Source organism: Phocoena sinus, chromosome 12 (genome assembly GCF_008692025.1).
Source record: "Phocoena sinus isolate mPhoSin1 chromosome 12, mPhoSin1.pri, whole genome shotgun sequence".
NCBI lineage: Eukaryota > Metazoa > Chordata > Mammalia > Artiodactyla > Phocoenidae > Phocoena > Phocoena sinus.
The window spans coordinates 27273759-27289902 of NC_045774.1; the positions used below are offsets into that span (position 1 = coordinate 27273759).

At 38.7% G+C, this 16144-nt stretch overlaps 1 protein-coding gene across 4 annotated transcripts in view; it reads left to right on the forward strand.

Moving 5' to 3' along the window:
- The first annotated feature begins 273 nt into the window (after positions 1 to 273).
- Positions 274 to 16144, forward strand: part of MTFR2 (mitochondrial fission regulator 2) — a 162716-nt gene continuing 146845 nt past the window's right edge. For all 4 annotated transcript variants that reach the window (XM_032651589.1, XM_032651587.1, XM_032651586.1 and 1 more), the window contains exons 1-7: positions 274 to 590; positions 1217 to 1329; positions 5455 to 5559; positions 6020 to 6132; positions 7425 to 7660; positions 9134 to 9491; positions 14608 to 14782. In XM_032651589.1, the coding sequence (XP_032507480.1) occupies positions 1267 to 1329; positions 5455 to 5559; positions 6020 to 6132; positions 7425 to 7660; positions 9134 to 9491; positions 14608 to 14782 (1050 nt within the window). In that variant the 5' untranslated portion in view covers positions 274 to 590; positions 1217 to 1266. The remainder of the gene's footprint in view (positions 591 to 1216; positions 1330 to 5454; positions 5560 to 6019; positions 6133 to 7424; positions 7661 to 9133; positions 9492 to 14607; positions 14783 to 16144) is intronic.

The following is a 16144-nucleotide window of genomic DNA, read 5'->3' on the forward strand; positions in this document are numbered from 1 at the left end:
GACACCGGTATTATGGGAGCACCCGGGAAACCTAAGGCGAGTCTTGAGCATGCGTCATCGTCCCTGCGCTGCCTGCCCCGCCCACCTGTGCCTCTAGGCTTCTATTGGCTGCCTCGCTGAAGGCCCGCCCTCTTGAAGGAGGAAGACACTCAGTAGCCAGTCTAAATAACCGTAAATAACCTGACGTCATTACGTAACCAGTCACAAGCAACGATCTTCAGCCTTGTCCAATGAGGTCGGGCACGGGTCATGGCCCGCGGAGTTTAAGTTTAGTCGGGGGACCCGGAAATGGTGAGCCCATTGTGGAGGCAAGGGACAGGCTCGGTGGCGCACGGGCGGAGGGCCACGCTTCCAGCCGAGTTACCCCGGCCGAGTGAGGGCTACAGTGCCAAGCCCTGGGCCAGTGGAGGCGTCGTCACCGCCCGTGGCAGGCAAGCCGAGGCGCACGGGCGGACACGTATGGACATCTGAACGCTCTTGGACCAGGACGAGTGCACGCCGGGCCTAGTCCTCTGCGGATTCCGCGGCAAGGTTCCTTAACGACTGCTTGAAGTTCCCGTGATTGCCGAGAGGCTGGGCTTCGGAGGAAGGTAAGCCAGGCGACCATGCTGGGTTAGGAGAGACGCCGAGGGAGCTTGGGGCTAAAGCGAGTGATGTGACTGGGCACTAGTCTCGGCCTGTTATTTAGTAGTTAGGTGACTAAGTCACGTCGCCTATCTGGGGTTCATATTCTTTAAAATAAGCAAGGAAGTGGGTGGTACTCCGATACGTTAGTGAGGAAGAGCTACCGTTCCTTTTGTCAAAGCCTTGAGGCGGCCCCCTGACTGCTTTCAAGGATGGGTTGAACTCATCCCTTCTAAGAGTCTCAGCCCAAAGCTTTCGGAGAGAGGGCGCATCGCTGTTGCAACTAACTTGAAGGCTTCCCTGCTAAGTTTCCAATTTCGCTGATTGATATTTATTAACCAGGTCCCTTCAGAGGCTCAAAAAAAAATCCTATGACTTTTTAATGCAACTTAACTGATAAATTTAAGTTTCTTTTACCAACCCTTCCCCATTCCCCCGTTCCTTTTTTTCTCTCCTCTCATTAAAATAATGCTGGCCAGAGAGATTAGTTGATGGTGTAATGTGTAACCAAAGGGGTTTTCCAGTTATTTAATACAATTTTGTGCTACAGTTATTTATCAAGAATAATGTTTTCTAATTTTTTTCCCTTAAGGTATCAAGAAACAATGTTTCCTTAAATTTGCTTCTGTATTTGCCTCATCAATGTCATTCATATTGAGTATCTTAAGAGAGATGCTGGAATATTTTGGTGTTCCTGTGAACCAGGTAAATATCTTTTAATGGATTTGAATGAACCTGTTGTATTTGTTTGAGGTCTTATTTTAGAAATGATTTATATGTCAACACTCAAGGCAAAATTGTTACTTTTCTATAGGTGTAACAAAGGCGAGTTTCCTTTAGTATAGCTTTGATAGTTTGAGTTAAAAAAGGGATAAGATTATCAGGAACCCGTTTATTTGATAGGTCAAATGCCAACGAAAGATACAACCGAAGCAAAAGATAGACATGACCTTCATAGATAAAATATTTTAAAAATATCTAGTGGCTTTATTTAAGGTAATTTAAGTTTGATACTTGGATATAGAATGGCAAGTTATAGCTCAGCAAATTCAGAATAAATATTAAGGGGAGAGGTTGGCTTAGGTGCGAGAAGCATAAGCAGATCAAATTTTGTCTACTTACTGAGTAGCTATGACATCTAACACAATATGCTTGTTTCTGTAGGTGATGCAGAGTAGCAGTACATGGTTCTTGTATTCATGATGCTTAAAATATAATATGAGATATAAGAAACGTATACAGATAACTGTAATACAGGACTGAATATAAGAGAGACACAAAAATAATAGGGGGGCTTACAGAAAATGGGCAAATTGTTGCTGTTTGGTGTTGTGAATTAGAATAGACAAGGATAATTAAAATGTTTTAAACAAAAGTTGAAAAATGATGGAGCCATTAATATAAATGGACAGTTCCATACGTGAAACTACTTTGAGTAGGGAGATAAGTCATATGTGCTGTTGGAATATATAAATACAAAGGTCCTGCAGATAATTGGGTATATGGTTCTGGAATGTAGGAAAGAAAAGAGATTCAGATTTGGAGTGATTGACATTCTTTTGATATTTGACTTTGATGATGTGTAATGGAGGATGTCTCTGGATGTTATTGAAGCATTTTGAATTTCAGAATTGGAGAGATTTAAAGACAACAAAGACTGAGTGATTGTTGAAGATTTGCTTATCAGTAGATTACTGATGCCTTTAGGGATTTCTGTAGGTGGAGAGTGGCAGCTGAACTGTAGTAGTTTGAAGAATGATTGAGGAAGGGAAGTGGCATCAGCAACCTTCTTTTGAAAAGTTTGTGAAAATAAATTGAGAGAGGCCATCAATCTGAAGGAAAACTGCTTAACCCAAAAGAGCATGTGTTCTTGTTAATGAATAGTGGGAAATTAAGTTGGATAGATAGAATAGGGCCAAGTGGCAGAGGACCTTTGAGAGTGATTGGAGAATGAATACGCAATTCATGGAGTATGTTATGACAACTGAGCTGGCAGAATTGATGGAAGGTTGTGAGGCTGGCTGATGGAATCAGTATTTAATGGTTAGAGCCGGGTGCTTGGATATGATCAGATAAATTCAGAACCCTTGCCATTTAAAAGCAGAGGAATGGCATGACTTTGTGCAGAAGATTCTATGTGCTGATGACTTTCAAATCATTCTCTCTAGCCCCAGTTTGTCTCAACAAGTCCTATGGCTTCGATTTTTACCTGGCATGTATTCTGTATGCTGGTGATTCCCAAATCCATCTTTCTAATGCAGATTGTCTCCTAAGTTCTAGAACTGTGTATCCATCTGCTTACTGGATGTTTCCATGAGGATGCTGATAGGATGCTACCTCTATATCTGTGGCTTATAATAAACTTCGTTTTCCTTATGGGATCTCAGGAAAAATGAAAAGTCCAATTTTTAATGCTTTTTTTTTTTTTTTTTTGCGGTACGCAGGCCTCTCACTGTTGTGGCCTCTCCCACCGCGGAGCACAGGCTCCAGACGCGCAGGCTGAGCAGCCATGGCTCACGGGCCCAGCCGCTCCGCGGCATGTGGGATCTTCCCGGACCAGGGCACGAACCCGTGTCCCCTGCATCGGCAGGCGGACTCTCAACCACTGCGCCACCAGGGAAGCCCTTTAATGCTTTTTAAAGAGAGAAAATGCCTCCTTTGTGTTGAAATCACTTCCAAAAGAACAAACATTATGTCATATTTTGGGGGAGGTTCCTGTGGGAATAGTTTACACTAATAGGGGAAACTCCAAGCCAAAGAACAAAGTTATTATTTGAGTTATAGAAGCACATTTCATTTCTGTTAGCTTCTTAAGAACTGACTACTAGAAAATTTATTCCACTGTAAGTAAAGCATTCTTTTTTTTTCTCTTTTTAAAAATTGAAATATAGCTGATTTACACTATTGTGTAGTTTTAGCTGTACAGCAAAGTGATCAGTTATATAATATTTCAGATTATTGTCCATTATAGGTTATTACAAGATATTGATATAGTTCCCTGTGCTATGCAGTAGATTCTTGTTGCTTTTCTATCTTACACACAGTAGTTTGTATCTGTTAGTCTCATACTCCTAATATAACCCCCCTTCCCTTCCCCCTTTGGCAGCCATAGGTTTGTTTTCTATGTCTGTTGAGTCTGTTTCTCTGTTTCGTTTATAGATTCATTTGTAGTATTTTTTAGAGTCCCCATATAAGTGATAATATTTGTCTTTCTCTGTCTGACTTATTTCACTTAGTATGATATTCTCTAGGTCCATCCATGTTGCTGCAAATGGCAATATTTTATTCTTTTTTATGGCTGAGTAATATTCCATTGTGTGTATGTATGTGTGTATGTATGTATGTATATCTATATCTATATCTGCCACATCTTCTTCAACCAGTCATCTGTTGATGGGCACTTGGGTTGTTTCCATGTCTTGACTATTGTAAATAGTGCTGCTGTGGACATTGAGGTGCATGTATCTTTTTGAATTAGAGTTTTCCCCAGGAGTGGGATATTGCTGGATCATATGATAGCTCTACTTGTATTTTTTTAAGGAACCTCCATACTGTTCTCCATAGTGGCTGCACCAATTTACATTCCCACCATCAGTGTAGGAGGGTTCCCTTTTCCCCACACCCTCTCCAGTATTTATTATTTGTAGACTTTTTGATGATAGTCATTCTGACCCACATGAGGTGATACCTCGTTGTTTTGATTTGCATTTCCCTAATAGTTAGGGCTGTTGAGCATCTTTTCTTGTACCTGTTGGCCATCTGTATGTCTTTGCAGAAATGTCTATTTAGGTCTTCTGCCCATTTTGTGATTGGGTTGTTTGTTATTTTGATATTGAGTTGTATGAGCTGTTTGTATATTTTGGAGATTATCCATTTGTCAGTTGCATAGTTTGCAAATACTTTCTCCTATTCTGTAGGTTTTTTCATTTTATTGATGGTTTCCTTTGCTGTGCAAAAGCGTTTAAGTTTAATTAGGTCCCATTTGTTTATATTTGCTTTTATTTCTTTTGCCTTAGGAGACTGATTTAAGGAAATATTGCTACAGTTTATGTCTGAGCATGTTTTGCCTATGTTCTCTTCTAGTTTTATGGTGTCATGTCTTACATTTAGGTCTTCAAACCATTTTGAGTTTATTTTTGCTTATGGTGTGAGGGAGTGTTCTAACTTCATTGATTTTCATGTAACTGTGCAGCTTTCCCAACACCACTTGCTTTTCTCCATCGTGTATTCTTGCCTCCTGTGTCGTAGATTAATTGACTGCACATGCGTGGGTTTGTTTCTGGGCTCTCTGTTGTGCTCCATTGATCTATATGTCTCTTTTTGTGCCAGTACAACAGTAAGTAAAGCATCCTTAAACTGTTTAGGGCCCGCTTCATTTATTCCTCTTTTTATTCCTCCTTTAAAGGAAATTACATGAATATACTCTGTATTACTTCACTGCTTGAAAAATTGAAATTGTCCATTTTTCATTGGGCCCAAAGATGGGATTTTTAGCTGGGAGGAGGGGAGACAATTTTTCTGAATAAAGTTCCCCAAGATATTTGGCCATTATCAGAAATAAAACAGAATGAATTTGTGGTGCTTTCTCAAAAGATCTTTCTTCCTGGAATCTGTATATGTTAACTCCCATCCCCCTGCTTCCCACTTGTTTAAAGACAGATATGAATAAAGTTTAATTCTTTGAAGAAAATACTTTAGAAGTATGCCATTCTATATTTTCTTTTTAAAAATAAATGTTATTGCATATTTTACATTTTTTCCGTAAATAATATCAATATAAACATGCTCAATAGAGTACTACTTTTTAAACAATGCTTTATGTTTAAATAGGTTTTGCAGATTTGGGAAAATAAAGACTATGGATCAGCTCGGAGTATTGTTCGTATTATTGGGAAAATTCTTCCTTTAGAACCTTGTCCCAGGCCTAATTTTGAGGTAAGTCAGTCAACATGCATTATTTAAGTACCATCTGTAAAATTATCCCAGGTACTCCTAGGGACATAGGGTTGAACAAAAGAAGAAATGTTTCCAGCAAGCCAAAAACCTTTAGTTTATCCTGGAAGCAAGTCATTTCACGTGTGTCTTTGTCTTTATTTTTTTAAGTAATTATATCCAAAGATTGGCAGATGCGAAGCAACCACTGAGTAGCTTATTTTATTCTTCTAGTTTGTGTTTTATGTTGGATGACATTCACTAGGGGAGAAAATATTGCCACATGTGTAGACTTTAGAATAATTATTTTCCTCAGTTTTTTTTCTCACTAATAGGTGTATGTTTTTCTATTGCATATCCTTTTTCCTTTTCACTCTTGTGGATTTTTAATTTACACAAATAGTTTCCACGGGCATGTGTCTTTCCCCGACTCCCTGACTTTCTTTTTCCTTTTTTCCTTTAGCTGATCCCACTCTTGAACTCTGTGGACCCAGCTAACTGTGGATCTGTAGTTCCATCTTTTGCTGACGTTTTGTGTGTGACGAATGATGAAGAAGCCAGTTATCTCAGATTTCGGTAATTTTTCTACTTATCTTGGAAAGTGGGGTGTGGGCTATAATCTGAATTCTTCCACATGGTGAAGTATGTTCAGACTGATCAAGCCTTTTTATTTGTCTACCTCTGTATTGCGCTGTGTCCTGCTAATGTCTTCCTAATAGGGATGACTGGTGTTTTCTCATTTTTAGCCAGTTTTTTCTTTTTTTTTAATGTATTTTTATTTATTATTTTTGGCTGTGTTGAGTCTTCGTTGCTGTGCGCGGACTTTCTCTAGTTGCGATGAGCTGGGGCTACTCTTTGTTGTGGTGTGAGGGCTTCTTATTGCAGTGGCTTCTCTTGTTGTGGAGCACGGGCTCTAGAGTGTGTGGGCTTCAGTAGATGTGGCGTGTGGGCTCAGTAGTTGTGGCTCATGGGCTCTAGAGTGCAGACTTGGTAGTTGTGGCGCACGGGCTTAGTTGCTCCGCGGCATGTGGGATCTTCCCAGACCGGTGTTCAAACCCACGTCCCCTGCACTGGCAGGCGGATTCTTAACCACTGCACCGCCAGGGAAGCCCCTAGCTAGTCTTTCTTAATGCACATTTAATCCTCACCCCAGGCCTAGGAAGGAATGATATTAAAAGGATATAAAAATCACCATGTTCATTTTTGGAGAAAGCTCTTTCCTATACTAAATACTATATTTATTTTATATATTTAGCCAAAACTTATATAGTGTTTACTGTTTACCAGGCAATGATGTTAAATATATTTCAGCATTTGGATGTTTTCTTGCTTGGTAGTACTAACTTAGCTGTTAGTGTATTCAGATACAGGCTGAAGTACAAAAGGGTCAGTTATTCAGAAAAACTGGCTAAATTTATTCTATATCAAATTGGTTTATAAATTTTCAGAAAATTAGAATACGGTAAACTTACCCCAACATAACAAGGACTCCTGTAGGACCTTATATTCCGAATATGTAGAATTTCTAAATAAATTAACTTTATTTCTAAATAAATCAATTTGTACTGTGTTTGAAGTTAATAGACAGGATTATTATTTTTGGTTTATAGTCTGAAAGCAAGATGTGTTCCTTCATTCACTGACCACTTATTGGTCACCTATTAAAGTCAGCATTTGTTCTGGGTACTGAGAATATAAAGTTACATAAGATGTTGTTTGTCCTTAGTGAGTCTAGAGACCATTATAGGGTAAAGAGAGCTATTCTGGTTTTGTTTTGGTATCTTTATTCTTTAACCGAAAGGATTTATTTCTAGAAAATTTTTCTTCCTCCTTCTCTCTCTCTTTCCATTTTTTCCTTCCACCTACAGAAATAGTATATGGAAAAATGAAGAAGAGGAGAAAATTGCTTCTTTCCATCCTTTGCAACTAGTTGAAGATCCATTGACACCTGCTCTAAGGCATAACAAACCAACAAAAAGTGATTGGCCTGAAAGTGAAGCTGCAATTAAAAAAATAGCTGCCCTTGAAGATGAGCTAGCTTTTCTTCGCTCTCAGATTGCTGCAATTGTGGGAAGGCAAGAACTGAGAAACAGTACAAATTCTGGTGAGTAACGTTGGATTTTTATTTCAGTTGGATGATACTCATTTAGTATTTCAGTCAGTGTGGTTCTGAGTAAGAAAAGAATGTTTGCTGCTAATGTATCTTATGAATGACATTAAATATGAAACGATGTTGGGTGTATATATGTGTTAGCTCTGATGTTTATTGAGAATAAATTAAGGTGCATTTGTAGTGACAGGGATGGCTTTGGTTTAAAGAAGAGCTAGCTATGCTGCCGAAGATTGTAGTTTTGTATTTAAAAGCCGGTTTTCTAAGTACAGTTGTCCCTTGGCATCCGTGGGGTGTTGGTTCTAGGACCCCTGTGGACACCAAAATCTTAGGATGCTTAAGTCCCTTATATAAAATGGCATATTTACATATAACCTATACACATTGTCCATCCTCCCATATACTTTAAATCATCTCTAGATTACTTATAATACCTAATAAAATGCAAGTAGTTATAAATATAATGGAAATGCTTTGTAAATGGTTGTCAGTGCATGGAGGATCAAGTTTTGCTTTTTGGAGCTTTTCTGGAGTTTTTTTGTTTTTTTAATTCATATTTTTGATCTGCGGTTGGTTGAATCTGCAGATGTAGAGCCTGAGGATATGGAGGGCTGACTGTAAGCTTTTCTAACTCCGTAGAAAAGTGTTGGACATTTAAGCGGAGGGATGCATTAATTTGAGACAAGAGTGTAGATTTAAGGCTTCATATATATATATTTGTAGTTTGAAGTTATTGCTGCTATACTTCCACCAAATCTAGGTGAATACTTTTTTCCAGATGATTCTTTTTAAAATTTTTGGAGATGTGACTTGCTTTAAATAATATACATACACACACAATATCTGTATGTATATGAAAACATCCATATAAACACATATATAATTTATGTATTACATAATACTTATATAGTATTGTATATTTATAATTTATATTAAATATTATATATACTACTGGCTAATAAAAGAGGTATGATATATACACTTTTTTTAAAGCAGTCGTGTTACACATGATTTTAGGAGCAAATCTGTTGTGAAAAAGTTAAGTATTTGGTACCCGTCTTAGGCTCCTGCCTAGAAAATATATGCCTGGGTGTTTCTACAATGTCATCATTAGAGTGAATATATCAGCTTGCATGTTTCTAGCCACAGTTGTTGATCGTGTTTTGGCTTTTGTATATAGAGGATGAAATTCAGACTGTATGTGAAAAAAGCACTTTTAATTTTCTCTTTAAAATGCATTCTCCCCCTTCCCCTACACAGAGAATCCTAATTGGATTAAAAATGAATTTACTGTTTGCTTGACTCTTTCAGAAATTACTAAGCAGATGGGATTGCTTCACCTTCCTGGCCACAGTATCATTATTTTAGTAGCATTACAGAATTGTTCCTGTTTTGATTCTAATTAGTGTTACGTGTTATATTGGAGAAAATTTTGCATGGTTTTTCAACAGACCATATTTTCTTTAGGCTCCTTGGACTTGAAGAACGACAGGCCTAGTGGTTTGGGACACATGCCATCATCAGGGACTACTCAACTGAGTGTCGAACCAGATTCGTTTTCAAGTTCAGTGTTTCCCTCTCCTCCTCCTCCACCACCGCCTCCTCAGGTTTCTTCTCTACAGTCTCCATGTTCTCCTCTCGTGCAAACAGCCTCTAATAATATTTGTGCATCAGATAATTCAGCAACTGAAGTGAAAAAACAGCACCCAGATACTAGGAAAACCAATTTTAGTCATCATTCAAAAAACCAGAAAAATAAAGATGTTCCAAACATGTTGGATGTTCTGAAGGATGTGAATAAGGTCAAGCTACGTGCTATTGAAAGGTATGTTGTCATAATTTGAGAAATGAACCCAAATCTTATCAATGGTGTTTAAAGAAATTATTATATTTATCAAAGTAAACATAGATAAGTCTTCTCTGATTCCTCTTTACCCCAAATACCCCTCGAGAGAGAATGATTTTCAGTTTTTTGTGACTCTTTGTTCTAGTGTCCTATCTCCATATTTTTGAAACAACGTACCACTTTTGCTATTTCTTGATATTTTAGTTATATTTACTTGCAATTGTTAAAAATCTGGAATACGTTCTCTTAGACATTCTACCCCCTAACACACATGCACACACACTTCTTATTACATCTTCCCGATATGGTTAAGTCACAGTCTTTCCTTAAATCCGTGTTCAGAATTTATATCCTTACTATAACAGTGAACATTCACAGGTAAGCCATTTCATATACTATGACTACATTTTGTTTGTTACTAATTTTATTTTTTATTGCAGTTAATAATTGCCTCCTTGAATCCCCCCCACCCCGGAAATCCCCTCACGGAGCCCTCTGTCCTGTTCTAATCTCACCTGTTGCTCTAAACTTCCTGCATTGTCATCCTAAGGATTTCCTTCGTCATCATGGGCATTCTCTTTGTCCTGTGTCGCATCACCCATTTCCTGGGTGTCATATTTTCTTCCTGCAGCTTCCTGAGGAGTGCATGAAAGGTAGATTTAAGACCTTGTATATCTGAATTTCTTTTTCTTTTATTCTCACACTTAATTGCTATTTGGCTGGGTATATAATTGACAGAAAATCATTTTTCCTCAGAATTTTGAAGACATTTTTCCATCGGTTTCTAGCTCTCAGTGTTCCTGTTGAGAGGTTAATGTCGTTTTGATTCCTGATGCCATGTATGAAACCTGTTTCTTCATTCTTTTTTTTTTTTTTTTTTCTTGTGGTATGCAGGCCTCTCACTGTTGTGGCCTCTCCCATTGCGGAGCACAGACTCTGGACGCACAGCTCAGTGGCCATGGCTTATGGGCCCAGCTGCTCCACAGCATGTGGGATATTCCCGGACCGGGGCACAAACCCGTGTCCCCTGCATCAGCAGGTGGACTCTCAACCACTGCGCCACCAGGGAAGCCCCTGTTTCTTCATTCTTGAAGCATTTAAGATCTTCTCTTTGGTCCTGGTGTTCTTAAATTTCATGGTGATGTGCCCTGGAGAGTTCTTTTTAAGTTTCTTATGCTGAGCATTTACTTCTTTTTAAGTTCCTTATGCTGAGTTCACTTATTGATTGAACTCAATCAGTTTAGAGTTTTATGTCCTTTATTTTTGGAAATTTCTTATAACATTTCTCTGATAATTTTCTCCTATTCTTTCCTTCTGTTCTCTTTTCTTGGAAAGCCTATTAGAAGTTTGAATGCCAGAATTATTTCTCTTATCTTCATATCTTTCCTTTACTGTTTTCTTCTCTTTGCTTTTTTTTATTGTACTTTTTGAGAAAATTCTAACTCTTCTATTGTTTTTCCTGTCATCACTTGTTTTTTGGGGGTGTGGGGTGGGGTGTGGGGAACTGTGCAGCTTGTGAGATTCTAGTTCCCTGACCAGGGATTGAATCAAGCCCTCGGCACTGAAAGTGTGGAGTTCTAACCACTGGACTGCCAGGGAATTTCCCCCATCATCATATTTTTAATTTGCGAGACCCATTTCTTTTTCTTTGAGTGCTCCTTTTTTATGTCTTCTTGCTTTTGTGTGTCTTATGCTACTGAAAATATTAACTACAGTTTTATTCTAAGTTTTCTTTTGCTCTTGAATTATGTTCATTTTTCCTGAGTTCCTTTTCCTCTTATTGATTTTGGTCTCCATTTATAGTTTTGGAGCCTTATTTAAGTATCTGGTGATTTGCAGCTATGCATTTATATTTAAAAGTGAGGTATGGAAAAGCTGATTGAAGTTTCTTTGTGTGAGGTAGGATTGCCAGCTGGTGGGCTTCACAATTTAGTGACTGAGGAGAGGACCTTGCCATTTTGTTAGCCAGATCCCATATTTCAGTAGCTGTATGTCTTTTCTTTGGAACTAGAGAGTTTTTCTAGAAAGTTCTTCATTCTTCTTGGTCAGAAGAGTTGGGGATTATACAGGTGGTGCAAGCTAGGTAGTTTGAGAGTTGAGTGGGGAAAGGGCAAGGGAGGAGCGTATCATTCCATATGTGGACTTTTCCTCAATCCGTCTGTTTTCAGGAAGGCAGCTTACCTCCCATTCTCTTCACTGTCATCAGCTTTCCAGCTTTCAACATTTTGCTGCAATTCTTATCTACTCTCTCCTCTCGTAATCTTTTTGTCTTTGTGGGTGTACATCTTTTTCATTTCTTTGCTGTCACTTTAGTAGGCTTTCACAGAGATCTGATATGTTCACCTGGAAATTCCTCAATGAAGTTTTGCATAGAAAATAAATGTATTTTCTATGTGATAGTGTTAGGACAGATAAGTCATTTCATTATCAGTGAGGTTATGATTGATCCTTGTATGAGGCAGCTAGTACAGAGAAAAATCTTAAGGTTGTAGGTACCCGTTTAGTCCCAACTAGATCTCTTACTGGTATTGTCGGGCACAGTCAGTGTAAAATGGTGACTCTGTGACTGTTACCATCACTGGAGAAATGACTGAAACGCCAGTAGACTCCACCCTCCACCCCTCTATTCTCTCATTTTTCTAACAACTGATCTTGTTTCATACGTTATTGCTAAATCCGACGAGACTTCCCACATCTTTACATTTACAAATTTACTACCCATGTTCTCTGCCTTCCATCTTGTTATTGCAAATGAAGCATCCTTGATCATGTCCATGCTCTCCCCTTGGTCGCTGGTTCCCCTTCTCTCTAAGCATTTCACTTAAAATTCTCTCTTCTGTCTTCTGCGCCATCAAATTTTCCATCTTTATTCTTCTCTTCACGCTTGAGCATTTCCCATCTTCAAAACATGTATACCCTCAGCTATTATAGTTTCTCTGTTCCCTTTCTGGTATAAATTCTTGTTGTTGTTTATAGTTTGTTTCCATTTCTCACTGCCTTCTAGTCACTGTAATATGGTGTCTGTTCCCATCACTCCATTGAAAACTGTTCTTTCAAGGTCTCCAGTGACTCCATGTTGCTAAATCCAGTGGTCAATTCTCATTGCTCTTCTTACTTGACCTCTCAGCAGCGTTTGATACAGTCCTCAGTTCCCACCTCCTTGGAACACTTTCTTCACTTGGCCTTGAGGAAATCATGCTTGGTTTTCCTCTTACCTCATTGTCCACCTCTTATTTCTTTGCTGATTCTTTCTTCTGGGCCTGGTCTCTGAATGTTGGCATGTTCAAGGCTCAGCCCTCAGCCCCCTTCTTCTCTCCACCCACATTGTTTCCTTGGGTGATCTCATCTAGTCCTAGGCTTTAGATACCAGCTAAATGCTAATGATGCCCACATTTATTTTTCTAGCCCTGACCTCTCCTCTGAGCCCCATGCCTACTTCACATCTTCATTTGCCTGTCTCACAGGTACCTCATGCTTCACATGTCCAAAACAGAACTCTTCCTTCTTACCTGTTCCGTCCTCTACCTTGAAAACTTGTTCTTCCCCCAAGTCTTTTGCTTCTCAGCAAATGGCAACAATATCACCCTCAGTCCAGACATCTGGAAATCATCCTGTTTTTTCATTTCCTTTCTATCCCACATCCTTTCCATCAGCATACAGCTCAAATTTATGTACCCTCAGTGGTCCTCACTGCCACCTTTCAATCTAAACAACTATCTTTTTTTTTTTTTTTGATGTGGACCTTTTTTTTTTAAAGTCTTTATTGAATTTGTTACAATATTGCTTCTGTTTTATATTTGGTATATTGGCCAGGAGGCATGTGGGATTTTAGCTCCCTGACCAGGGATTGAACCCACACCTCTTGCATTGGAAGGCGAAGTCTTAACCACTGGACCACCATGGAAGTCCTGCCACTATCTTTTTTTTTTGCGGTACGTGGGCCTCTCACTGTTGTGGCCTCTCCCGCTGCGGAGCACAGGCTCTGGATGTGCAGGCTCAGTGGCCACGGCTCACGGACCCAGCCGCTCCGCGGCATGTGGGATCCTCCCAGACCGGGGCACAAACCCGTGTCCCCTGCATCGGCAGGCGGACTCTCAACCACCGCGCCACCAGGGAAGCCCCTTGCCTCTATCTTATATAGCTTGGACTTTTGCAGTTGCCTCCAACCTGGTCTCTCTTTTCATTCTTGCCTCCTTATCTGTTCTTCATATAGTAACCAGAGTGACCTTTAAAAATTGAAGTCAGATCATACCATTCCCCTGCTTAAAATCCTTTGGTGGTTTTCCATTGCGCTTAGAATGAAATCTTGACACCTTGCTGTGGCTTGGAAGTCTCTCTAGGATTCAGCCCTTATCTCTCTGACCTCACGTCCTACTTCCCATCTTACTTAACTGCACTCCAGCTGTACCTGTTTTTCTTTTTTCTTTTCTCACAGGTGCCAACCTCCTTGCGATGCATCCACTGGATGTTTACACTAAAATTGACTGTCATTTCCTTAAAGAGAATGTCACCTCCTTTAAGAGGCTTTTCCTCATCATCTCATTGAAAGTGCTTTCATCCTAGCCACTATCACATTTCCCTCTTTTATTTTATCCACAGCACTGGATAATTGCTGTCCAAAATGTTCTTGCTTACTTGTTTTGGTGTAACACTGTCCTGCCACCAGAGTGTTCTGTGGAAGTAGGATACTGCTCTACCCCTGAAGCGTAACATAGAGCCTGGTAAAATAGGGGGCATTAAGATTGAATGAATGAATGAACAGTTAGCCTGATGTTTTTCTTTTCTTGAACTCCATAGTCCTTTTAAAAGTTCTTAAATATTTCTTTAAATTTTTCTATCGACTGGAAAATTAGAAAATAAAAAGTAAAGATGATATTTGATAAATCCCAGGTTGCAACGGATTGTGGTAGAGCCTCACATGGGCTCTCAGCTTTCTGATTACTAATCCATTGTGCCCTCCAGATTTGTTTTTTTACAAGGCAAAACATTCCAATCTCTTGAAGATTGTAATATATTATGCTTATATTTCTGCTGTGTTTGTCAATAAGGAACTTAAATTACACAAAGTTTTAATTTATTCCATTTTTTTTTAAAGGTCCCCTGGGGGCAGACCCATTCATAAAAGGAAAAGACAAGACTCACCTTGGGATCCAGTGTCTTTAATATCCCATGCACTTAAGCAGAAATTTGCATTCCAAGAAGAAGATTCCTTTGAGAAAGAAAATAATTCCTGGGAGTGTTCTCCATTTTCTAGTCCAGAAACTTCAAGGGTGAGATTATAAGTTTAAATCTTCAGTTTTTCTAATGCGTATTGTTCATGATGTATCTTTGCCTTCAAGTTCCTTGAAGTAAGTAATTATGCAGAATGGGCTTAAAATTGTTGATGCTGTGTGCTGCTAATGTTTCTGTTTGTGTTGACTTTCACGTTCATTTTTAGCTTTTAGCATACTATGAAGTTTTTTTGAGGTGAGACACTTGATTTGAAAAGTACTTGAGCATAAGTTTATAATGGTTTATCCTGGGCACGTGCTAACTTGACATTGCTGTCTGCAGTATGAACTGGGTGTCTGAAACTTTGAGAGGACCAGAGAAAAATGGTGTGATAGATTCAGCCTAACCATATTTAAATGTGAATATTCCCAATATTTTTTCCAGTCAAATATGAAGATTGGATTATTTAGATAAATAGGACATTAACTGTGCTTTTAACAAAGCAGATGAGGTCATAATTACTTCAATGATCATGCTCATTGGATACTTAAAAAAACTCATAATATATTTCAACCCTTAACCCTTAAGATTTCTTCTTTCTTGAAGTGTCTTTTCTTTGGTTTAGATACAATCCAAATTTGGGGGGGTGGTTTTCCATCTCATAAACTAGTTGAGGTAGTAAATAAGAATAAGCCTTAGGAATGAGAGGAGAGTGAAAGATGGACAGTATATAAAGTCCAGTGGGTGGCTTTAGAGTGGCGGACATCAGTCAGACAGCAAAGGAGATGGAAAAACTAAAAAGCAGATGGCAACTCAAAGAGCACAACAGAGCAGGGGAAAATCGTTCTACTCAGTTTCAGTGCGTGTGTGGTTTCTCAGTTACCGTTGTGCCTGTACAATAGCTGATGCTTATCATGTTGACTCAGAAGATTATATTTTTAACTCTAAGAAGGCAAAAAAGTATATAGTTTACTTTAGAACTGTTACAATTAAAATTACAAATGTGTCTAAGTGTTCAACATTTGCATAGAAATTTGTAACTGGCAAAGTACTTTATTTACTCATCTCATTTGACCTTTGCAGCAATATTTTTTTCTATCGAAGTATAGCTGATTTACAGTATTGTATTAGTTTCAGGTGTACACCATAATGATTCAGTATTTTTGCAGTTTATGCTCTATTATAGGTTATTACAAGATAGTGGCTATAATTCCCTGTGCTATACAGTATATCCTTGTTGCTTATCTATTTTATATATAATAGTTTGTTAATCCCATACCCCTATTTGTCCCTCCCCACTTCCCCCTCTCCTTTGGTAACCACAAGTTTGTTTTCTATATCTGTGAGTCTGCTTCTGTCTTGCATATACATTCTTTTTGTTTTGTTTTGTTTTTAGATTCCACATATAAGTGACATCATAC